A 25,902-nucleotide genomic window follows, 5' to 3' on the forward strand; every position below is an offset into this window, starting at 1 on the left:
GTAAGTGCTTACCACTTCCAGATATGTTTTGATTGTCTGTTTTACTGCCCAGGCTACAGGGTGTAAAAGTTATCAAAGTTCCTTTTTGCAAAGCTGAGTGAATTTATGGACTTTCTGGAAGGAAAAGCCAGTCCTTCACTACATCATGAAGGAAACAGCTAAATTACATTTGATTTGAGGCTTGATACTAACTGATGAAATGACGTAAAATATTGTCATCAATAGACATAAACGAAGGCAGTTTCTTTCTGTGACCTATTTCGTTTAGTCTTTGCTCACAAAACAGTCCCTCATGCATGTGATCTTAGGTAATGAACTTCTGCAGACTCTGAGCAAGCATTCTTTGCTTTAAATCACTGAATTGGATTTCTTCTAGTTCCTTTTGAGTGATATGAATTTGTGGCTGACTAGGTACCCATTCATTGTAATATTGTCATATCATAGAGGTGACCATGTGTTCTACTCTCAATCCTGCTGCTGGCTCTTTGATTTGGCTTAGCATTTACCCTTTATTCTGCACTCTGATTTTTAAAAAGTGCTCATACCTCTTGCCTTGTACTTATTTTTCTGTACAGTAACTTCATAATTTCATATCCTTCTTTTTTACTTTTCATATAACTGTCCCTTACAGTTTCTTTTCTCATCAAAATATCGGCTCCTCTTTACTCCGGTCCTTTCACTGTAATTAAAGCCTTAGATTCTGTCCTACTGTCTTATTTTTCCTGGCCTTCAACTTCTTAAACCTATAGTCCTTCAGTCTTGGAATAGTAGACACATGAAAAGAAAAATATCATTACAAAAATGTATTAATGTGTATTTGTAATTTTTAAAAAATTATAGTTTTGGGGCTGGCCCAGTAGCATAGTGGTTAAGTTCACATGCTCTGTTTTGGTGGCCCGGGGTTCACAGGTTCGGATCTGGGGCATGGACCTATATACTGCTCATCAGGCCATGATGTGGTGGTGTCCCACATACAAAATAGAGTAAGATTGGCACAGACGTTAGCTCAATGACAGTCTTCCTCAAGCAAAAAAAAAGAGGAAGATTGGCAACAGATGTTAGCTCAGGGCCAATCTTCCTCATCATTAAAAAAATTACAGTTGTGATCCTTTCCTGCATAGAGTATTAAAAAGTCTAGCAATGCCCATTCTTCTAATTGCATATTTTCTCCTTGAACAAAATATCCTTAAATGTGTGTCTCTGACTTTACATAGGAGTAGACAATCACTGAAGCAGCTGTCAGCCTGGTGTGGGCCCAGCGTTGGGGACAGTCGGGCAGCCCGGCGAGCTCCCAGCAGATGGCAGCAAGAATTGACCAGAGAGGCCTGCCAGGCCATCTTGGACTGCTTCCCTAGGGCCCTGGTTTGGGTCAGTCTGTCCCTGCTCAGGAAGGGCAGCCCCAAACTGCACACCATGATCTGTGTCCCAACCAAGGAGGACTTCCTCCAGCTCAGTCGGGATCGGCTTTACTCTGGGCCCCTGGAATCCAAGCACAGCGACCCATTCAAGAGCCAGATCCGGAAACAAAAAGAGAAGAAGAAGATAGAGAAGAGGCAGAACCGAGGGCATGCTGTGTCTAAGGGCCTGGCAGGGGGGGACCCTGCAGCAGAGCACCAAGCTCTGACCCTGGGCTTATGGTCAGGCCCTCTCCCAGCCGTGACTTCTCACTGCTCCAGAGTTCTCCTTGGCTTTGTCACACAGGGGGATTTTTCCATGGCTGTCGGCTGTGGAGAAGCCCTGGGGTTTGTTAGTTTGACAGGCTTGCTGGATATGCTGTTGAGCCAGCCGGCAGCAGAGAGGGGCCTCGTCTTGCTGCGGTCCCCTGCCTCTCTGCAGTATCGATTTGCGAGAATTGCTATCGAGGTGTGAGTGCTGGTTTACATCTTTGCAGGGTATAGGTAATAATTGTTTGCCACGTCCCGCAGTTGGGGAGTTTCGTTTTCAGTGTTTTGCTTCAAAATATCATGTGAAATTCCTTGGAAACGAGAATTTTAAAAATTATATATTACGCAAATAAAGTGTTTACATTATTCCAGTAATCTCATTGATTTCCATCTTTCCCTGTCCTTGCTGTAATACTGTAAAATTATTTGGCATGTAGAACCAAAAGCTTTTGCATTTTGATTTCTTGGTTTGTGTAGTTCTTGCTGAAAATAATGAGAAGCTCTACATTTTTTTGTCTCGTTTTTTATTAGGAACAAAGGGCTGTCAAATCTGTTTGAAAAACCTTGTAGTCATGTGATAAGCAACCATGGTTGTTTAATGATTTGATTGTTATGGAAGAGGAAAAGATTGTAAACGTCTGGCCTCTGTACGTGAAATATGGGCCCCTGTCTGGGCCATGTTCAATTCTGTACTGTAATCAGCATGCCTAACACTACACCATAAAGAAGCAAGTCATGGAAAATTTATTGCTGCCTCTTTTCAGGCAAGCTCGGTTAATGGCATAAGTGTTGGCATGGAATTAGAATGGGAGTCTATGATCTTATGACTTCTTGTCCTCTTTGTTGTTGACCAACACTTGATCCTAGGAATTACTTAATTTTTCTTTGCTTTTTGTTTCTACAAGAAATTTCTCAAAGCCATACAATAGCATTTCTCAAAATACCTTCTATGAAATGTGTTAGCTAAAACGATTCCAAGTCAGGTTGATTTGGGAAACTCTGGGTTAAATAGTTAAGCATTTATTTTTAAAGGACTTCTAGAACCTTCCATGTGATAATATATATTGTGACTCTCCAGGAAGTGGATATTTTCTAAATAGTATTTTCTAAATCTTTTTGATCCCCGGACTCCTTTTGCAAGAAGCCCTTTGTAGCCACTAGTGTTCACAGGAACATGCTTTGGGAACTGTGGGTGTACAGAGCAGTGCTTATCTCTGCAAGGTGGTAACCAGCACGACAAGCTGCTTTTAGACATAAATGCAGTCACACTGTCCCCCTGACTTTTTGAGCTGGGTATAAAAGTGAGTTCTCATCCTGTCTGTAGGAAGAGTGGAGTTGTCATTGCTTTTTTTCACATGCAGAGAAACTAGATGCTCAGTAACTCTTAGTTGCCATGTGTGTCTCACTCGGACTCTCAGCTCCTTATTTCCCCACCATAAATTTCTAGCAGAGCTTGAGTGGGATTTTTTTTTTTAATTTAAATGTACAGTTAGGTGCTATTTCATGTAAATGCGTTGGGTTTTGCAGTAGCATTTGGCAGGTGGAGGTGAGGAGTTGGGGAGAGATACAGCAAGTATTACGGTAGCTGATGAAATGTCTGATGTTTTTCCTCTCACCATGCCCTTAAATGTATTTGTGTCCAGTTCAAATGAGACTTAAACAAATAGAACTTAGTGATGTCTGTAAACAGAATAAATTAAAATGTCACCTGATGTTGGTTGTGAGTATTTATTGGACCGTTCCTCCTTTGTTTTCCAGGCTCTGAGCCACTTCATCTGTGGTTTAGCTCGCTTCATGACAGAAGTCTGAGTGAGCTGTGAGTCAGTGAACCTCATTGTGTACAGCCCTGCCTGGGCCTGCTGCCCCATCCTCATTACAAGGGACAGACACAGTTGCTCTGCGTTGTGTTGGTAGGTCAAAGAACTGTGAGCTGAAAGGATAGACTAACATTTCCCAAAATACATTCCTGGGAGCGCTGGTCCCTGGAGATGTTTCCTGGACAAAAGTGTATCATGGCTAAAGAAATTGGGGGAAGCTGTATACCGTATCCTGCTATTGCAGATTCACATGAATATTGGTATGGTCGAGGCTCTGTGGATACCTGCAGAAAGGAAATCTGCCTTTCACAGACTCCCCACTGTTTTTTGCGTGCTTACTGTCCAAGAACACTGATTTCATGGAATATACTTTGCAAAACACTATGACAGAATCTGCACATACATAGTAATGAACCCATTTCTCTTATGACAAAGACTGATAGGAATGGTCTTGTTCTCTATAGCAATGGAATGAATAAATGTGTTCGTTTTGATCCTACTAGGTGCCTGCCGAACTGCCAAGTAAGTTCATTGTGGCCCCTGCCCTCATGTTAGGGCAAAGATTTCAGAGTTCATAAAGTCAGGAAGTGTCCTAAAAAGCAGACTTGGGAGCTGAACACCTAACCAGCTGCACACCTGAGTTGTATATGAAACAGAATTGATTCATTCTATGTGACTGCTGTTTTTTTATATTACAGAAGTAATGTTTTTATATTAATCCATATTCATCAGAAAAATTAGAAAATGCAGATAAGTAACATCAATAACAAAACTTATATTACCTGGATTTTCACCACCCAGATGTAACCACTGTTAACCTTGAGATGTGTGTCAGTTTTAAGAAAAATAGCATCGGGCTGGCCCCGTGGCTGAGTGGTTAAGTTCGCGAGTGCCGCTTCGGCGGCTCAGGGTTTTGCCAGTTCGGATCCTGGGCGCAGACATGGTACCACTCATCAGGCCATGCTGAGGCGGTGTCCCACACAGCACAACCAGAAGGATTTGGAGCTATAATATACAGCTATGTACTGGGGGGCTTTGGGGAGGAGAAGGAAAAAAAGAAGATTGGCAACAGATGTTAGCTCAGGTGCCAATCTTAAAAAAAAAATAGCGAGGCCGGCCCAGTGGCGCAGTGGTTAAGTTTGCACGTTCTGCTTCTCGGCGGCCCAGGGTTCGCCCGTTCACATCCCGGGTGTGGACATGGCAGCACTTGGCAAAATCCATGCCGTGGTAGGTGTCCCACGTATAAAATAGAGGAAGATGGGCATGGATGTTAGCTCAGGGCCAGTCTTCCTAGGCAAAAAGAAGATGATTGGCAGTAGTTAGCTCAGGGCTGATCTTCCTCAAAAAAAAAAAAAAAAATAGCATCAGTAATTGCTTATCTAGAAACCTGTGTAGTACATGTACAGCTTAAATGCATGTTGCCAATTCCTTATGGAGCTTGATTAGCGTGAACCCTAACATTCATACTCCTTTTATCAGAAATAGGAAGTTAGTAGGTAACCGGCTCATGTGTACTCAATGTAGCCTTGCTGTCTCGGCTGCTGCGTGCCTGGGGGGAGTTCTTTCCTCCCAGCCAGTGGGAAGTGAGGTGGGCAGTTGACAGCTGGATGGACTCCATAGTGGTTTTAACTGGTCTTGTGAACAGCCAACCTGACCCCTGGGGAACACAGAAGCTAGGTTCAGGATTGGGTTCCTTAGCAGATGATAAAAGATAAAAAAGACTAGCAACTGCGGGTCATCCAGAGCAGCAACCCCAGCTACACGGGGATTCTGTCACCCCTGACCATGGAAGACCACAGGTGCTGTCTTTAACAACAGTGGCTTTCATTCTTGTCTGCAGATTGAAAGCAATCACGTGATAGCCCCCCAGCCGAGAAAGCAATCTCAGGTTGGGCCCAAGCATCTGTCTTTCTTAAAAGCTCCCAGGCCATTCTGACGTGTGACTTGGGCTGAGGACCACAGCTTTAGGAGGTCTGGCTCTGGAGCCCCTGCACGTTGGGAAAGCGTGAATGAGTAACGAGGCCGTGGAAACCTTACAACTCTGGTGCCTTTAGCAGGCCCAGCTCACACAGTCTCTTGACAGCATTGTGAAGCAGCCAGGTGGGAACTTCAGGAGCACACAGTGGTGAGGTCTGCGTGGCCCAGAGTGGAGGCTTCCACCTGGGGAAGAGGCCTCGCCTTGAAGAAATCAGCCTGGCTCATTACTTGAATCACCTCCGCTACTTGGGAATATAAAATGAGGTCTTTTTTCCTTTGTTTCCTCTTAGAGAGTATCCTTCCAGATCAGCTGTTCTCAACCTTGGCTGCACATTGGAATCACCTGGGGAGCTTTCAAAGCCCCGGTGCCCCCAGCCCACGCCAGGATGCTGATTTAACTGGTCTGTGGCGTGGGCTGGACATTGGGGTTCTTAAGAGCTCCCAGGAGACTTGCAGCTGGGGTTGAGAACTACTGTTCTAGATTTTTAACATGAGGTTCCAATGTAAGCAGCCAAGGACACAGAAGCTTAGTAATGGGGAACCATGCAGGGCGGGAGCAGATGTGGGCTATCTTGAGCGGGGCGTGCAGCTGTCATTGATGTCCCTGGATAGGGTCCTTCTGGAACTGAGCAAATGGCTAAGTTCACACAATGGCATTTCCCTTCTCCCTCTTTTTTAAAAATTAAAATTTAAGCAGGTACTGTTCTGAAAGAACCTACGCTAGCCACCTGTGTGCTTTCATTTAAGGAAAAGTTTACAAACATGGAACTCTCCCTGTTCCTCTCTCACGTCTCATTGTGCCCCTCTCAGCCTCGCTCACTTGGCACTGAACACGCTGGTCTTTTGCTTCCCAGAACTGCCAAGCTCTTGGCGCCTCCAGGACTTGGCACGTGCTGTGCTCTACCTTCTTGGAATGTTCTTTCCCCACCTCCCCGTCCTTTCTGCACCCCTGTCCTTTCTCATCCCGTCCTTCCGACCTTGACTTTACGTTTCTCAGAGAGGCCTCCTCCTGCCTGTATTGTTTTCTATCACACAATGGGTTTATTTCCTGATGACATCACAATGTATCATAGTTCTTTAGTTGTTTATTGTCTACTCCATTATGTTCTGAGCCTCATGAAGGGGAGACCATGTCTTATTTGATTATGGTTGCACCCCAGGTTCTAGCACAGTCCCTAACTCATGTGTATTGTGTATTTAATGTATTTTTGTTGAATTGGTGCATTAATCAAAGAGGGCGTTTGTTTTGAACTACAATACTGTTTTATCCCAGGCATATGTTGTAATGGACTAATGAGCCACTAGGTGGTGCCAAGACCTCATGTGGAAACAGCCTGCTTTGGAAAAACCTCAGAACTAAAATGCTTTCAGTTGTGTGTGCCGTTGGGCGGGGGCGTTTATGAAGTCGCAGATCAGTTAGCACTCCCTTTTTTGGGGCAGACCCATGCTACTCACATACTAGTTTGACAGGGCTCTGTGATTTTAAAGAGATGCCTAGAGAAGAAAGAACTTTAAAAGCTCTTATCGAAAGCATGAATTCCATCCCCCTTATCCCCATTAAGTTTGCCCCTCATGACCAGCTGAATGCCTCAGTGACAGGGAACTCAGTCCTTCACCCAGAGATGCCGTCTCCCCTTTGGAGGTGATGGACGAACTGCCCTTTCAGCCGCGACCTGAGCCCAGCTCCCCTCACCTTGACTCACATCAGCTAACACTGAAAACCAGCCCGTTATTTTTAGGAAGTCAGTTATTAACTTTTTTGCTTTCTCTTCTCCAGGCTAAGCAAGCCTCATTCCTTTGCTCTCCTTCTCCTATTTCCAGCATCTCACAGAGGACCTTAAATTATTTTTTGGACAAGACGTAATTTGTTCTCAGAACACCCGTCCACACTGCGTGAGCCTCGGGCAGGGGCTGCTGGCTTTAGGGAGAAGCTCAAACATTCTGGGTCACTGTGGGCCCTCTCTCAAGTCTTCAGCCTCCTCCTCCGTTGCTCCGCAGGAGTTAGCCGCTACTGCTCGGGTACGTGAGAGCTTGGTTTTCCTCAAAAGCAGAGCCTGGGCTGACTCACATGCAGGTAGTTTATTTCAGGAAGTGACCTCAGGGAACGGGAATGTGGAGCCTGGGCAAAGTGAACTGGGGAAGGGGTGACAGCCGATCCAAGTGTGCGTGATTCGGCTGGTTACCCACAAGGGCAAGTGGGTGCACCTCTGAGTGGTTCACGTGAGGCCCAGGAGAGGGCACTCTTTATTCACCAGCTCTCATTCCTACTGGTCAAGGGTTTCCCGAGGGAGTGTTCATTTCCTTGTGCCTCCAGGTTTGTGCAGGTGTTAGAATGGCTCAGTCTGTTCGGTGGCCATCCCACGGAAGGCCCACCGAGAAGCCCCAAGGGCAGAAACAAGAGGTGTGGCTAGGCTGAGGCGCTGCTGGGCCACAGCCATTCTCAGAAGCTTGCTGCAGCAAGGGCGGAATGAAAAGTGTGCCGAGGAAACGTGAGACAGGGTGGAAGAGTGGCACAGAGCCCTCCGGAGACAGGGTGACTATTTTCTGTTGCTACTTTCAAGGAGCCAAATTGTGTATGTTGTGTCTATGTGTGCTTGTGTGGGGGAGGCCCGAGGTGTCAGTGGCTGTTTGATGGCCACTCTGGAATAAGTGCCAGCAGTTGGCGGTGTAGACTCTGAAGTCAATTGTGCCAAAGCCTGGGGACAGTTGTGGTCCAGCCGCCCAGCGAGCTCTCAGACCAGGGGATCTGAGCAGAGAGCCTTTCTGAAGAGAGTTGCAGTTCTGAATATTTCCCATTGTGTGCCTGCAACAGTCATTAGGCAGCAGATCTCAAGACTGTAGTCTGGTAAGACAATAGCCCACTGGAGATGTTCGGTTGGCTCTCCCATTGTTCTTGCCCAACTAGCTTCCCGCTTCCTTTCTGCTCACCCCCCACCCAACTCATTTATTTCTCTCGCAGCTCAACAGCTCCCCTCTTGGCTTCCCCCATGCCTGCAGCGCAGTTGATCTGTTTCCTCAGTAAAACAGGATAGGTTGGAGAACAGTCTTGCTCCTTAAAGTGCGGTCCTGCGACCAGCAGCATCAGCATTGGAAATGTGGGATGGCAGGCCCCACCCGGGACCTGAAAGGAGTCTGCATTTGAACAAGATCACCAGGGCGTTCGGATCCACGGGAAAGCTACACAAGCAGTGGCCTGAGTCTGTGGTTTCTAAACCTGCTTATCATCAGAAGCTTCTGGGGAGCTTGCTAAAAACACAAATTTCTGAGTATCTGTGGTGTGGCCCTGAAATCTGTAGTTTTTGTTAAGCTTCCTGTGTGAGTCCAACCCAGACCATACATGGGATCGTGTTTGAGAATCACCAGGATAGTCATCTTTGGTTTTTCTCACTTCTAACATTCTGATATTTTTACCACTGACTTTTACAAATTTGAATGTCACTCTTTTGGGGTGTTATGAATGAGTGGGGCCTAAGTTGTTTGTTTGTCTTTTTAAACAGGCCTAGTTTCTGGTTGATGAATATTCTGGTCAGGAGCTTGTCTTTCTTCCAACATCTAATAGATACCCCTTTAAGTAACTTATGGGTACTTGGCCGAGCCCTGCAAGCTGCCATGGCCTCATGCTTTGGGGCATTCCGGTGGCGCCTGAGATGGCGTTTTGTCTCAGCTCCTCAGCCGTTAGGCGCTGGACGGATGTATCTGAGATGTCAGGTCCTGACTCCCTGGTGTTGCTGATGAGAGCTGGACCCCAAAGCGTCTACAGAGAAAAGTCAGAGTGTCTGTTTGCATTTGGTTTCATCAAGTGTCTTGGGTCGCCCCAAGTCAGTACTGTCCACTTGCATCATGTCCACGCAAGCCTGAGTGGCCTTCAAGAAAGCAGCTCCAATCCTTTGACCTGGGAGCCTTGGCTGGGGCGTCTGTGGTGGTACCCACCCTCATGAGGGTGGAAAGGCTCAGCGGGCTTGGCGCCAACTGGCCAGGAGCACAGAGCACTGCGAGGCGACAGGAGGGAGGCTGAAGACTTCTGGGCGGCCCTGCCAGGCTGAGCGGTTACAAGGTGGCAGGAGGCTCCAAACCAAAAGGAAGATTTTCTTAGAAGGTCCTCCTGGACCCTGCGCTCTCACGTAAAGCCTAAATATCTCATCCCATAAAATTGCTTTATGTGTACTTAATGGTTTTCTGCCTGTGAGTGGCCTGCTGAGCTATCCCTTAGGAACAAAGCAGAGAGAAGGGAGGAATTGCTTCTTACCAAGGGCAGAGCTTGGCTCCCCAAAAAACTTGCCATTCATTCAGGTAAACATCTGGGTGGGGGGAAGGTACCCCCCACTGAGAAGGATATGGCAGCCAAGGGGAAGCTGACCTTCAGCATGAGGTCAATGAGGGTTGGGGTTTGGGGTTTTGTTTTCCTGACCAGCATCATCATAAACAGAGGGCTCTGCCCTTCTCAGCCCCCAGAGGCCAGAGGTGAGGGTGGCCGTGGGTTGGGTGTCTGCCATGTTTCCGGTCAGAATCTGTGGACACTTCCCCAAGTCTGAGGGGGAATGGAGAATGGGAGGAGGGGAGCATGGTGGCCATGGAGTCAGGCTGGCAGCAGGAACAGTGAGGGAGCCCCAAACCCCAGCATGCTGTCTCCCTCATGATGGCCACCAGGGTTCCTCAGCCTGTATCTCCCTGAGGTGTGAGAAAAATTAGTTCTACCAGTTTGGCATGTGGGATGGATTTTCTGTTTCCAAGTCCTTCATTCAGTCACTAGTAATAATAAAGAGGAGCACTGACTGAGCACTCACTATACCCTAGGCTTTCTGTGCAATATTCCATTTAATATTTACAACCACACTCTTATTATTGTCTTTCTTTTATAGGTGAGGAAACTGAGGCTTACAGAGGCTCAGTAATTTGTTGTAAAGACAGATTGGGGGTTTGGGTCGAAGTCAACTGACTTCGGGTCTGAGCTCACAGCCTCACACCATGCTGTGCTTCCTCTCATCCTTCATCCATCTGGGCCATCAGAAACGTGTCTGTTGTTCTGTGCCAGACCCTGGGGGGCTCAGATACAAACATGGATCAGGCGTTGACTTGTCCTTATGCAGTTCAAGGTCAACAACTTGCTGCTTTGGTGCCACATGAAGAGTGCTGAGGATTTTGGCCCTTGGTCTGGCATAGGAATCAAGTCTTTCTCATCTTAATGTTTTCCTAGAAAAGATGGCCCTGGAGTCTCAATAGATTTATTTCATCTGTGTTTCTCTCTCTTAGTTTTGCCCTGATATGCCGCTGTTATTTACGATTCGAGCACCACCCAAGCTATTCATCTTGCCATTGTTGGGCGTTTATGAAAGGCCCGTGATTACATCTCCCATTTGGCCCGCTCATGTTTAAAACATGAGCAAACAGCCAAAAGCAAAACAAAAAAACACACGCACAGCCACCCCTCCACCCAGAAAGGAGTGGGTACACCGCATAGCATTCTCTTTCTGAACCCAGAGAGTCGTTTCCTCCCGCTCTGCCCAGTGTTGGTCTTCGAAGGCTCTACTCATTTAATTCTTTTAATCTTGCCGTAAATCAGTGGGCCTGGCTCCCCAGCCTGCATCACTCTGAGCCTGCTGCTCGCTTGGCCGCTCATGCAGCCCCTTTGGTCACAGTTATTCAGTCCCAACGAGGATTAATGTTAATCTCCTGCTCATGTGAATGACTCAAGAGTTATTCTTTCCATCTGTCACCCCCAAGGCCAGAGTTCTTTGTCCTTTCTTTCTCCTACCCGGAGGTCTCTGAGGGCAAATGGTGACAACCTCCTGACCATGGACATGTGCAGGGTGACCCTTGGGCAGCTTTCCCACAGGGTGTGTGAAAGGCACGTACTGTCAAGTGCTGGGTTGGGAGCTGAAAGGCCCTTAGCAGGTGTCTTGTCCAACCTCCTCCCTCATTTTGCCGAGGAAGAAACTGAGCTCCAAAGAGAAGCCACGCATCCAAAGTCGCCTAGTCACACAGCTGCTCGGTAACAGAGCTGGGACCAGAACCCAGGTCTCTGGATGGCTCAGGTGCTTCTCAGGACCAACTTTCTGAATAAAGCACTTTTCAGAAAGAGTCTAAATCCAGAGAGGAAGAGAGCAGAGAGCAGGTTGCTGTGCCGCATTTGAGTTCTACGTCTTGTCCTTCTTGCTCTTCTTTGATCTTCCCAAGTTGTCTCCGGCAGTTCTGCCCTCTGCGTTTCTTCTTTCAAGGAGCTGCCTGGTATGCTGGCGAGAACAGGAGGATTGGCTTCAAGTCCTGTCATTCCTTTGCTGCAAGATCCTGAGCAAGTCATGTAAGCAATCTGACTCTCAGTGTTCTTGTCAATAAAATGGAAATAATATTAATGTCCACCTCACTATTTTGAAGCAAGACTTAAGTGGAGTAATAGAACCATAAGTACTTTGTATTCATCTTTGTTGAGTACTTGCAAGGTGCCACTCAAGGAGCCTTAGCTTCTTTTATATGGATTATGTCTTTTAATCCTCAGAACAGTTCTATGAGTTGTATAATCTGCATTTTTACAGAGAGGGAAACTGAGGCTCAGCGAGGCAAGGGAACTGCTCAGGTCCCACAGCTAGTGGGGACCAAACCCATAGCTGTCAGTGTGCTTAACCAATCTCCTGGTTTCTCACAGTGACCCTTCTTCGATAGGCACTTGTCAAACAGGGGTTTAAGGTATCAAAATAAGCAGAGTCAAAGCATTGCCTATCCATTCTCAGAGACTTCATAGGGGGAAGGAGGTGGGGCTGAGAATGACCAGCTCAGGATGCCTGTTTTCCTCCAAACTGTGGGGATGAGAAGATCATCTTAATGGCAGGAGCGAGGGGGCTCCGCCGCGCCGTCCAAGAAGGTGCAGTTCCCAGTCCTGGCCGCGGGGTGGCGCCATGGACCGACGCTGGCTCCCAGAGGTCCCGGGGACAGGAGCCTGAGTGCAGTCCCCGGACTGCTGTGGAGGGAGGCGTTCTGAGAATCAGGACAGCGAGCCCTGGAGGGGCATTCAGTTTTGTTGTTCAGTGCTGCAGCCCGGGAACCGGGGGAGGTTTACGTTCCTTTCGATAGAACAGGCATTTGTGGAACTCTAGCCACAGATCCGGCCCTAGGCTTTGGGGAACCCAGGGACGTATATGACCAGGTCTGCCCCTGTCCCTGGGAGCTCACAGTCCACCTGGAGAGGCAGATGCGGACACTGTTCCTCCCTTCAAAACGAGCACGAAGAAAGCTGGACAGTTTTTCATGGCCTTAAAAAAGAAGTTAAAACTTGTATTTTCTTTACCAAGAGCAAAGAGCACTTCCTGTTTTCCCAGACCCTCACCCATCCCTGGCTGCTGGCTGAGAGGGACCCATGCCCCGTAGAGAATCCTGGGGCTGAGATGAAAGTTTTGAAGACCAGTGAAGGGTCCTTCTCACTAAGGGCATCCTACGCTTCAAAACCTGTCCCCCGCCTCACCTGGGCCAGGCCTCTGCCTCATTTAACCTGGCGAGCTCCCCTTCTTCCTCAAAATGCTAGCCATTCTGCCCTTTTTATGTTACTTTTCCTGAATGCTCCAGAATTAACCACTCCCTCCTCTGTATTGTGTACCCTCCAATAATTGCACACTTATCACATTGTGTAGTAATCTGTCTGTTTACACGTCTGCCCTGCTAGACTAAAATGTCCCTGAGGGCAGCGTCCCTGGGCTTGGGCACCCAGCACAGTGCCAGGCAAGTAGAATGTGCTCTCTAGGCACTGGTTCAATTGAGTTACTCGAGAGGATTTTTAACAGTTATTACCTGGTTCAATCCTGACAACACCCTGTGCACTTGGTAGTATCTGCGTTATTTTATAGAGGAGGCGATGCTAGTTGCTGCAGCAGGTAAACCCTGAAATCCCCACGGCTTAACACATCAGAAGTGGTGTCTCACGTCACAGTCTGACGTGACTTGGACAGCCTTCTTCTGCCTCGAAGTGGCTTCATCTAGAATACATGTCTCCAAGACTGCTGTCTTAGTCAGCTCGGGCTGCTACAACAAAATCCACGGTGGGGTGGCTTAAACAGCAGGCATTTATTTCTTAGATTTCTGGAGGACGGGAAGTCCAAGACCAAGGTGCCAGTAGATTTGGTTCCTGGTGAGGACTCCCGTCCTAGCTTTGCGGTTGGCCACCTTCTTGCTGTGTCATCACATGTTGAACAGAGAGAGAGAGCCAGCAAGCTCTGCTCTCTCCTCCTATTCTCACAAGGACACTGATTCCATTATGGGGGTCCTACTGTCATGACCTCATCTAAGTCTAATCATTCCTGAAGGCCCTACCTTCAAATGGGGTGCTTGGGCTTCAACATAGGAATTTTAGGGGACACATTCAGTTCATAACAGCTGCCACTACACAGGCACATGGGCTGCCCTGACCCAGAAGTCACTCCTGTTCACAATTCTCTAACCAAAACTAGCCATGTTGCCCCAACATAAAGGCAAGGGGAGCTGAGAAGTGTAAGGAACACATGCATGTTTGGTGAGCACTTTCAAATTGCCACAGAACCACAGGCTCGTGTGCTTATGTACACATCTACACAAATGCACACATATCCACATACGTGCATGCCTATGTGAGTGTACACACCTATGAATCATGCTGCAACACAAGGGCTAAACATGAAGCGACCTATATAGACACAGAGAGCCTGCAGAGCATCGTGTGTCCAAAAAGAAACGACATGTGTAAAATAATCTTCATGTTGGGAAATTAAAAGAGCTGCATTTCTTAAAGAAGATTTTTTTCCCCACCATTATTTAGCAAAGTATTATGCTTAGGACTGAAAAAAAAAATGATGTTTTGGGAAAAAACTTGAAGAGCAGCAGGCGAAAGCAAGGATGACACACAGATGATAATGTTCTCTCTGTTTCTGAGGATAATAGAGTTCTGGAGACAAGCCGTTCTTGGGTGGTTTACAGAGGGAGCAGCAAGACATAATCTTTGCAAGATTTAGCTTGAGCACCAGAGATGCTTGTTTTATTTCTTATGACTATTTTGCTTATATATAGAAACAGGAGAGGCAGGAAGAGGGGGCGGCCACACCTACCGCCTCACGGCTTTGTGCTGCGCCCTCCCTGTGGGTGTTGATGGCTGACACGGAGGTTAAAAGCAACTTCAGGGAGGTTACCCCATGACATTTTGACATTACAGAGATTGGAGGTGACACATCTTTGTGGGAATTAAAATATTTGGGCCAATTATAACAATAAACCTGCCTTAAAAGAAAAAAAAAGAGAAGGTTTTAAGCCTTCACTGTTGATTGATCTCTCCTTCCCCCTCTAGGGGCGGCCCCAATAATGGGTGGCTGGGAGGCAAAGACATTCTTCCCCTCAGGCATCTCTGGCCCTGCTCAGGCGACAGGGAGATTCCCTGGGAGCTTCAGATTTCACTCCAACAATTCAATCCAGTTTGATCAACTTTCGTGGAGTGAACGATGGGGCCTGGCACCTCTCTGGCCCTCAGACACAATGCTCCCTTGGTTTCTACCTGCAATTTGGCAAAAGAGAGAACACCCGTGCTTTAATGACCGTAAGACAGAGGAAGGTGAGATATCTTGCGGAGGGCTGTGCGCGCGCAGGTGAGTGCGTAGGGGGAGGTGTATGGGGAGTGACTCGGGGACGTCGGCCCAGGCCTTGGAGCATGGGTAGACTTAGCCCTCTGACCTGGGAAGGGCACAGACGAATGCACAAGGAGCTGCTCGGAGCCCACAGGGTGCTGCTGATTCCTGAAGGGAGACCGTGCAAGGTAGGGAAGGAGGCTGGAGCCATGCCCCCGCGGCTCTGCGTGCCGAGCCAGTTGACTTCCCTTGACGGTCAGAAGCCCCCCTAACGTCAGCACCAGTTTAGGAAGCTGCATCTTGCAGTTGGGCCGTGGCTGACGGGACTGAGGAAGGATCAAGGGTGAGACGACAGTTTGGAGAGGTGGACGTGGCCTCAGGGATGGGGACTTGTCCCTGTGGGGTCCGCCCTCAACACCCAGGGACAGCAGCCACGGCAGCTTGCCTGAACCGGAAGGGAACCATGATCCTATCAGCAGCCTGCACTGCTGTTCACTGAGCATCTGCCTTGTGCCAGGAACCGTGCGAAGTGCTTTCCACGTGGAACTTGGAGCTGGGGATGCCGGATCGACAGCCCCGCTCACCCCTCTGGCAAGTTTCTTGACTTCTTTAGTCCCAATTTCCTTGTGTGTAAAGTGGAGTAAGTGATGGCATACATTGGTTGAGCACTTACCATATGTCAGGTAGTTGGTTTCTGAGCCTGTGCTGTTAGCCTCAAAGCTATCCTGCCTCATGCCACCCTGCTGAGATGTGATGAAGGTAGAATAAGTTAATGAGGGGAAAGAAATTAGTGCCTGGCACACAGGGATGACTCAGTGTAGATTACTGTAATGGACTGAATGTTTGTGTCCCCCTACAAATTTTGTGTTGAAGCCCTAATCCCCAGTGCAATGGTATTTGAAGATGGGGCCTTTGGGGGGTAGTTAGGGTTAGAAGTGGTCACAAGGGTGGGGCCCTTATGATGGGATTAGTGGTCTTCTAAGAAGAGACACCAGGCAGCTTGTTGGTGCTCTCTCCACACTTGCACAAAGAGGAGGTCCTGTGAGCACACAGCGAGAAGGTGGCTGCCTACACGCCAAGAGAAGAGGCATCAGAATGAAACTTACCTTGATCTCAGGCTTCCCGGCCTCCAGAACTGAGAGAAATAAGTTTCTGTTGCTTAAGCTACCCAATCTGTGGTATTTTGTGATGGCAGCCCAAGCAGACTAAGACAGTTATCTAACTTAATCCCTGAGTCCCCAGGTCAGTATCCTTAGACCCATTTCCTAGCTGAAAAACGGAGGCAAAGGGAGTTTAAGTAATGAGATTTGGGTGACACAACTACTCGAGCCCTGTTTCTAACCCAGGCTTGGAACCAGAGGCCCTTGGACCCCAACTATGGGCAATGACTTAATGTCACAAAAGACAGTGTGCCAATTTGCTTCCAAGAAAGCTCCCAATGCACTTCACCTCTGGGTGTTCACACCTTGTGTAGCCCGCTCCACATTGAATCAGGGCTGGCCTGTGGGATGAGTAGACTATGGTAGAAGCAATGTTGGATGACTTCCAAGACTAGATCAAAAAGGCATTGTAGCTTCTGCTTTGGTCCTTGGATCACTTGCTCTGGAGGAAACCAGCTGCCATGCCAGGAGGAGACTCAAGCAGTCCTGCAGAGAGGCCCATAAGGCAGGAACAGAGGCCCCAGGCCAGCAGCCAGCTGTTTGGGGTGAGGGCCACAAGGCATGGGTGATCTTCCTCTGGAGTCCCTTCAGAGTCTCAGCCATGGGCCGTGACTGCTCTGGAATAAAGGACTGAGACAGGTGGGATTTTCTGCTTGAGATCTGGAGGGCAGGGCTGCAGATGCCGAGACATTTTAAAACATCTTACGAGAGAAATGAGAGCTGTGTTGCTCCTAAATTGTTCTAAGCAAAGGGACCTACTCCACCAGACAGCAAGGGCCCTGGGGGCAGGGACTGTGTGACTTTTCTCCCTTTCTCCCGTTTGTTCATTCCTTCATTCATTTAACAATAAACGTCGAGAGGGGCTGCAGTTTTAATTAGTGAGTCAGGAAGGGCTCGCTGAGCAGGACTCCAGGTAAAGGCCTCAAGGAGGCAAGGGCTGAGTCATGTGATTCCTGGGGAAGAATGTTCCAGGAAGAAGAGCAGTTGGTGCAGAGGCCCAGAGGTGGGAGCATCCAGGAGTTTTCAAGAGACAGAAGCCCGTGTGGCTGGAGCAATGTGACAAGCATGAGAGTAGGAGGGATGGAGGTCACAGGGCGAGGGGGGGGATGCAGCCCTTCCGCGTTCACTCTAAGTGAGCTGGGGAGCATGGCAGGGTCCTGAGCACCCTGCCTACATCTCCTTTCCACTCATGTCCCCTGTGGATGAGGACTGGGACTTTAGATTCTAAGTTTAGATCTGAAGTTCCAGTCCCCATCTGCTCACGCAGGACCTTCAGCCCTTCCCTCCCAAGGGGCCTCAGGTGGACTTACACATGAGGCCCCTGGCTAGGGTTGCAGGTGCGCGGGCACTCTCCACTCGGGTCCCAGACATGCACTCTCCGAGGAGCCTCTTGGAGGAGCCTCACCGTTGCTCTGCTGCTGGAGCCCCACGTGGGAGCACTGCTGTGGGTTCTGCTAATCCAGGTATCCTCAGGGAAGTGCAGGTTCTAGACAGGCGCAGGAAAGAGGCCATCTCCCCCTGCCTGTGACACCTGTGGCAACTCTGTGCACAAGCCACACTGCTTCGGGACCCAGGTAACTCTGCCTCTCCAGCAAGCAGCGTCCCTGGGCTTGGCTCTCACTATCTGAGCGCTCACACCCAGGAGCTGGGACCTTCCCCTGCTCAGTCTCATCATTCCTTTGCCCAATATGATCTCCATCCTTTTTTTGATACAAAAAGACCTGGATTCTGGCGTGGGTGGGTGGTAAGGAGTGCTGTCAACGCCAGCAATATCTGAGGGCCCGGGCCTGCTGGCCCAATGCCCTGAAATGCTCACACTTGCCCATTGGCACTACTGTCCTCTGAGATCCTGTCCACTCTTCTCCTCTTGTCACATTTCATGTCCCCATGACTGGTTTGCAGCTCCTGGGAAGTGGCTACTGGGTCCCAGTCTCCTCTGGAGACCCTTCTTGTTTCTTCAGCACCTATCAGAGGTTTTACCCGTGGTGGACCTCAATTTAATGTTTAATGCCTGAGTCACGTAATAGGTGCTTTGTCACTTCTGGATGTAGCCTGAGACAGATTTTGTCAGATAATCTTAGACATGTTCGGTGTTTTCTTTGTGTGCCTGTGATTGCACATTATGCGTCTTGTGTGTGTGCTGATGACGACAGAGCTCCATGTCCCTTTCCTAAGCAATTTTCAACCTGGCCTTTTATCCTTGAGGCTCTCCCATGGTCTCCTTGCCATGTCATCTTTATTCCTCAGGCCTCGTCTGAGATAAATCTTCAAACTAGCCCCCTCCCGATGCCCCGCCTCCTGGAGCCAGTCTATGACTCACAAAGTCCCATCCTTGAGAACAAACAGGCTGTCCCGACTCGCCTGCCTCTGCCCTCTGTGACCCAGTGTTCTCTCTCCAGTGACAACGAACCTTTATTGCAGCAGCGGGTCAGGGTTTGGTCCTGGATTGGCGACGTTATTAAAAACAAATTTAATAATGCTCCAAGCAGCGAATCTGCCTGTCCAGTAATGATAGTCATAAAGCTCAACAGGACCATTAGGGATCAGCTAATCTCTGGTTGTAGGCATGACCATGCCTACGTCATTCCAGAGAGAAGGAATTATCTTTTATTTGTTGTTATTTTTTAAAAACCTCCAGAAGAGCTCAGCCACTGCTCCGATGATAATCTACTCTGGTGATGATACAACGTTCCCCAGGCCAGGTGGAGCTGTGCGTGCACGTGTGTGCGACATGCGGTGATTTCTGCCCCCACCACTTGCCCTCTGCCCGCTTCTGCAGGCACTGAGGTGGTTGCACTGGAGGAGTGCAGGGAACAGAGAAGGTAGGAGCAGGGCCGCATGTGGAAAGGCTACACACTTTGGTGCCTGGATTCAAATCCGCCTGCCACTGACTTGCTCTGTGAGTGGAGGCAAGGCTGGTTAGTCTCCCTGAGCCCCAGTTCCCTCAACTGTGACTGGGGTATAATCACTCTGCGGTGTTGTGAGGCTTGGAGCTAATATACATAGAGTAGATACTCTATAGTAGATACTCCATAAATACCTGCTAGTCCTGGGGATACAGAAAAAAAATGATGCCAGGAGGGAAGCAAGGGAACTTTTGGACTTGAGAATCTCCTGAGAACAGAATGTGTGGTCTGTGTGGGCATACTTCATTCAGGGGTGACTCCTCCTGGGGAAATCCCGAGGCTGCCAGAGCTGGGAGAGGTGCCGGTCCCAGGGCCATTTGCATCCTGGATACCTCCAGCTGACTGGCCAGGGGATCCGGTCCCCAGGTTCTGGAGGGCATGGTGTTCGGGGGGGGGGGGGGGGGCGGATGCACGTTCCTTGACTTGATGAGAAGCAACCTGTCGCTGGGCTGTTGGTTTCCATGGTAGCGCAGGGAAGAACAGCCAAGCAACCAGGCAGTTATGCTTAAAAGATAAGAAGGAGCATGATTTGGGAACCTAGTGACTGTCATAGCTCTGTGTAAGCAGGATGCAGAAACTCATTATGTAACAAATATTTATTAAGCATCTATCATGTGCCAGGCACATGGGATACATCAGTGAGCAAACAGACATGAGTAGCTCACATTGTGGCAAGTGGGGGTGGAGAGGCAGACAGTAAACAATGAACATAATAAATATATAAATTATACAGTATTATTTTGTGCATGTGTGATTTGCCTGGAGCTAACATCTCCTCTTTTTTTGCTTGAGGAAGATTCGCCCTGAGCTAACATCTGTGCCAATCTTCCTCTAATTTGTATATGGGACACTACCACAACATGGTTGATGAGTGGAGTAGGTCCGCACTGAGGATCTGAACACATGAACCCAGGGCTGCTGAAGTGGAATGCGTGGAACTTCAACCACTCAGCCATGGGGCCGGCCCCTAAATTATACAGTATTGTAAGAGATGAGCCATAGTATGGAGAGAAAGAGGTAATGGGGACTGACAGTGCTGGGTGGAAGTGGGGTGGCTTGCAATATTAATAAGGTGGGTAGAGTAGGCCTCCTTGAGAAGGTGACATTTGAACAAAGATTTAGAGAAGTTTCAGAAATTAGCCTGGCAGAGAGAATAGCATGTGCAAAGGTCCTGAGTCAGAGTGTGCCTGGTGTGTCCAAAGAACAAGGAGGAGGCAGTGAGGCTGGAGAGGAGTGAGAGGATGTAGGAGGTGCCCTTCAGGGCAGAAAGGTCGTGGAGATCAGATCACTTCAGGTGGTTTGAGTTAGGCTTTTCTACTGAATGACCAGTTGGAAGGCTTTCGTGGTAATCCAGTGAAAGATGATGGTGGTGGCAGTGGAGGTGAAGACAAGTCCAGGGCAATTCCTGTTCCACAAAGAGTTGTATCTGAATACCAAAAATCGGATGAGCATGCAGATGATTGTAACTTGAAGTGGAATAACATAAGAATTGCACTCCCCCCATCCCCCCCCAAAATGTAGAAGGGATTCTAATGTGGCAAGGAGCATATCTGCTGACAAAATAATAAAAATCTTCAAGTGTTAGAGATGGCTTTGAAGGGCAGATAGATTCCAACCACGAGCAGGGTTGGCAGGGGGATGAGGGCGGGAGATGCAGCCTGGGCAAGCGTGAAGTAGGGAAGGTAGAGACAGAATCGAGTGTTTCTCTACCCATCCTTCCCCCCGCCTCAGCCCACAGTGTGCATGGGAATCTGAGGGAGCAGAGACAATGGAGCAAACTAGTGGGGAAGCCGGCAGTGTTCCAGGCGGGAGACAAGGAGGACCTAAGACAAGCCTAGCAGTAGCCAGGGGTCTGGGAAGAAGGGGAAGTGTGATTGGGATGCTGGGGAGAGGGGTACATGTGATGGTGGAGTGACTGGCTGTCAGGCAACGGAGGAGTCAGAGATGGCTCTGAGGCCCAACCTGGGCCTAGGGAGGATAGTGGCACCATTAAAAGAAGTAGTTTTCTGGCAGGGGTGGAGAAAAGAGGAAAGAAGGAAAGAAAGGACTTTGCCTTTGGACATACTGAGAGTGAGAGGTCTGAGGAGCAGTGGTCGAGCAGGGGTTGCAAATGCTGGTCAAGGCACGGTGGCCATGCTCAGCTTTCTGTTGATTGGCACTGATTTATTTGTTGAGGGGCTCACAGAATCAATGGGAAGACTGTAGGTTTGGCTTGGAAAAGAGGCGCAAACCAAGTGAAACCAAATGGCTGGACCTGTGGCCAAGGTCAGGCTTCTGGCATGTGTTGGGTAGCGTCACTGGCACTGTTATGACTGGATGTTGGATGCCGCCACTGCTGGTGGCAAAAGAATAAATTTTAAATTGCCCAGTGCTCCAGACTCAATGTTCTGGGTGGGAGCTTCAGCTTCCAAGGGTTGGGGACAGGAAGTCTTGCCTTTTCAGCCTTCATAGTGGAAGTGTGGGTGGGGTTCTGCTTGAAGCAAGGTTCATACCATGGAGGGTCCCCAAACATAGCACAGGGGGTCTCATGCTGGGAGTCAAAGGACACAGAATTCCCTGTGTAAGTTTGCTAGGTCTGCAGTAAAAAACTATTACAAACCAGGGGGCATAAACCCAGAAATTTATTGTCTCACTGTTCTGGAGTCTAAAAGTCCAAGATCAAGGTGTGGGCAGAGTTGGCTCCTTCTGAGGGGCTGCGAGGGAGGGTCTGCTCCAGGGCTCCCTCCTGGCTCCCGGCGCCTCAGGCGCTCCTTGGCTCCTACATGGCCGCCCTCTCCCTGTGTCTTCACATCGTCCTCTCTCTGTGTGGTGTCTCTTTGCATCCAAATTTCCCGTTTTTATAAGGACACCAGTCATATTGGATCAGGGCCCACCCTATTGACCTTATTTTTAACTTGATTACCTCTAATAAAGACCCTATTTCCATATGAAGTCACATTCTGAGGCAGTGGGGGCTGGACTTCAATGTACCTTTTTAAGGGGACACACTTCAGCCCATAACCGTCTCCTCTGGTAGCAAGTTGGTTTGGCTCTTTAAAAACTTTGCTTCATTTGTCTTCCTCTCAAGAACAGGATGGTTTTCATCCTGATGGTTTTAGAAAGATATTTATGTAATTGTCAATTTTTAAATTATGGAAATTAAATAAATCTGCTTTGCTGTTTCAATCATTCATAAAAATCAGTTAACAAGCTTCAGTTTGCCCTCAGCAATTTCTGTTGATAGACTGTAGACCCAGCGCTCTGCTTGCGGAGCGTCCCTGGCCATGGGATAAATGTTTTTTCCATTATTAACTTTATTGTTGTGGTGCAAAAATCAGTCAGGAAAGTGAGGCTGTGCTCATTGCTTTTGGACGGAGAAAACATGCTCAGCTAACGAGCTGTGTGAAGGGGCCAAATACCAATTTGCAGCAAAGACCTGTCAGCCCTGGCCCACCTCAGAATGGCTGGTTCAGCAGTCAGACCTCTTCCCCAGACACGTTTGACATCCCTGTGGTTTTAAGACAGGACATGACGTCACATGTGTGTTGTTACGCCTGATGTCTGGGGCACCTCTGCTCGCGTCCGTTTGGACGAGCTTCTCCCATCTTGTCACCTCAGGCCTTTGCTGTCGACTCCGTTCTCTCTGCACATTATTCTGAAGAAGAATGTGAAGTCTTTGTGCCAGGCCACAGAGCCCCCTCTGTCCACGGTCCTTTTACGTTTGTGTCACCCACCTTTTCTCCTACATCTTCTCTCTGAGGCCCAGTGGGCAGAAATAATGAACTCTGCTTTATAAATGGAAGACAGGGTCAGCAGAGGAGGACAAGTGCCCGGCAATTTGCGTCCCTCTAAACAGAACTAGGGAAAGGAGATTTGGGGATTAACCCAGCAGACCCCCCAAATAAACCTGCACACAACAAAAGGAAGGAAGTAGAAACATGGAAGAAAGAAATCATACTTTTCAGTGTTCTTTGGAGGGTTTTTCTATCCAGATGTCCATCGAAGCCCCTGGCCTGTGCCGAGGGAAACAGTGCTGTGCAAACAGGAAACACCAGGAATCTATTTTTATTTGGTGTTGTCTTTACTTTCCCTAGCTTCAGTGGAAAATAAGTCTGGCTTCCACAGAACTCCTTAGTGAACAACAAGTAGAAGAGGAGGCGGCGCCAAGGCCGTCGTTCCTCAGCTGTTTGGACCCGGTTCTTCCCTGCAGAGACCTAGGGAGGCTGGGCCTCGCCTGGGCAGGGCAGGCGGTTTGCCTTAGAGAAGGCCTGCGTGACGACGAGTGAGGAGATGCCTGTGCCCTGGGACAGATTTCTGTGCTCCTCCGCAGAAGGCTGCTTTCCCATCAGCAGCTGAGAAAGAGGATGTCCGTGTTCACACCCAGGACTTCAGTCTCCCGCCTGACAGCAGGAGACCTCCACACCTAAGGGAGAAGGTGGCCATGGCAGACAGGGTCCATAGGGATGCCCAAACCATTCCTGAAGGCAGCGCAAACTTGGCACTAGGAATTCCCAGCTTGGCCTAGGGGGGCAGTGAGAGCCGGGGCAGTGGCAGTGGGGATGTGGGGGTGAGGGGGTGGTTGTGCATCGCTTGGTTTGCTCTAAGGCCCACCTGCTCAGATCTGCATTCCCTGGTGAATGGTGAGTCGAGGAAAGAAGTGTTTAAATGGCCCTTTTTCTGTTGAGTGCTCTGGAGTTTCTTCTGTCTGTGCGACTGGGGGTCGCTGACCTTTCTCTCTGCATTGGAAAGTGTTCACATTAAGTCTCCTGTCCCCCTCAGCACTCCCTTCTTCCTCCCCTCTCTCACTCAGCAGATGTCTCGGCGGTCCTTAAATTACCACATATCAGGATTACACCTTTACAAAAGAACGAGGTTACGATGTTCATTAATATTAAGCCTAGGCTCTACCAGGGACTTCTGGTCATTTTCTTGGGTCCACCTTCTTCTGTTTCCTTTCTAAAGACTGTCCACTGTCGGTTATGGACTCTATTGAACAGTTCTGCACTATAAATTTGAATTCTCAAAAGAACAGCCTCGTGTTTTTCATGAAGCATTTCTCAAATGGGCTCATCCTTTCCCTTCATGTCCTAGTGGCCCCATTTAACTAATATCTTTTGGAAACCCAATGAACCCCAGGAGAAACCAGGCTCTTCTGGTGGCCAGAAACAGATAGTCTCCCCAGCCAGCTGGAGAAGGGCTTGGCTGTCACTGTAGGCATGCCCGTGAGCCGGGGAGGTGGGCTCCACACCTGGGCATCTGAGTCACAGCAGCTGTCCTGGTCGGTCCCTCTCCGAGCGTCTGCTTCTCTTGCAGGATCTGCTTACTTCCCGTTCCTCTGCCAACAGATTTGGCTCTTAGCTCTTTTTCTGTCATGATTCCGTTTTCTCTGTAACTTCAGTTTACTTACTAATACTTGCTTGTGGCCCGTAGCTGTCCCCTTGTACATTCACAGCTCTCTAGGAAGCCATCCAGTTTCAGCCCCCACTCCTAACTCCTTGACTCTCTCCACGTTTCCCAATTCACGTTCTGGAGAGTGTGGCTCTGGTTGGCCTAGTGCATCCTTCTCTGGGCATAGATTTCCTGCCTGAGGCCATCTCAGTGGTCACTGTCCAGCCTATGACCTTGCTACACTTGGTCACTTCTGGTAGGATGTGATATGCCACAAACATTGAATTCAATCATTATTGCTTGAATGTTTATTATGCCATCTAATATTGACAGTGAATGACTAGAAAAGATAAAGGGGAAATGTCATTAAATTCTGATAGGTGAGTTTTTGATTATGTCCTTAGGTCCACCCTGTACCCCCAGCAATTAAGTTAATGCCATCATTTACCTCCCAAATCAAACCCAAACTCTTGAGTCTGTATCAGAGCTGGTCACTCAAGGCCTTCTAACCTGCCTTTCTTGTCCTATCATCCTTTCATATTACACCACATTACAGACATTTCCCAAGCTTACTCTGAGTGATTCAGCTTCTATTTTGCTCATGGGCTTCCTCCTATGTCCAGATTCCTTCAAAGACCAACTCAATACCTGTATTCATTTTCTAGGGCTGCCACAACAAATTACCACAAACTTGGTGGCTTAAGACAACAGAAATTTGTTCTCTCACAGTTCTGGAGGCCAGAAGCCTGAAAGCAAGGTGTCAGCAGGGCTGTGCTTCCTCCAAAGGCTGCAGGGCAGAACCTTTCCTTGCCTCTTCCAGTTTCGAGATGCTCCATGCTTTCCTTAGCTTGTGGCTTCATGACTCTGATCTCAGTCTTTGTCTTCATGTGGTCTTCTCCTCTGTGTGTTCATGTCTTTTCCTCTTCTGTCTCTTACAAGGACAATTGTCATTGCATTTAGGAGTCACCCAGGTAGTCCAGGATGCTATCATCTCAAGATCCTTAATTACATCTGCAAAGACCCTTTTTGCAAATAAGTTCACATTCATGGGTTCCAGGGCTTAGTAGGTGGACCTATCTTTTGGGGAGCCATCATTCAGTCTGCTACAATCCCCAATTCCTTTGAAGACTATCCCCTAGCCAAAAGTGACATCTCTCCCCTCTGGGCTCCCATGCCCTTTATTCAAGTCTCCTAAGGCACTTTTGAAGTTCTATTGTGCAGTGTAGATATTTTCATACGACTGGGAAAAATGTGGGTTGCAGAGTTATATGCTCTGGGTTCAAATCCCAGCTCTGCCACTTGCCAGCTGAATGGCACTGGTCAAGTCACTTAACACCTCTTGCTATTGCCAGGACACAGTGAGGTACCTAGAGCACAAAATTTAAGGAAGCACTCACTTTCAGGGCCCTGCAAGTGTAGGGTCAGCCCTTCCATCACCC

General features: G+C 48.5%; 1 protein-coding gene and 1 long non-coding RNA gene across 2 annotated transcripts in view; both read left to right on the forward strand.

Annotated features, from left to right (window-relative positions):
* Window positions 1-3,376, forward strand: part of POP1 (POP1 homolog, ribonuclease P/MRP subunit) — a 34,927-nt gene extending 31,551 nt beyond the window's left edge. The window contains exon 16 of the mRNA XM_008527681.2: window positions 1,215-3,376. Coding sequence (XP_008525903.1) covers window positions 1,215-1,869 — 655 coding nt within the window. The 3' untranslated portion in view covers window positions 1,870-3,376. The remainder of the gene's footprint in view (window positions 1-1,214) is intronic.
* Window positions 3,377-7,777: 4,401 nt separating this feature from the next.
* Window positions 7,778-8,976, forward strand: LOC139085083 (uncharacterized). The gene is made up of 2 exons (XR_011543110.1): window positions 7,778-7,991; window positions 8,418-8,976. It is a non-coding gene; the product is annotated as an uncharacterized lncRNA (long non-coding RNA).
* The last annotated feature ends 16,926 nt before the right edge of the window (window positions 8,977-25,902 follow it).

The sequence above is a fragment of the Equus przewalskii genome, chromosome 8, assembly GCF_037783145.1.
Source record: "Equus przewalskii isolate Varuska chromosome 8, EquPr2, whole genome shotgun sequence".
Classification (NCBI taxonomy): Eukaryota; Metazoa; Chordata; class Mammalia; order Perissodactyla; family Equidae; genus Equus; species Equus przewalskii.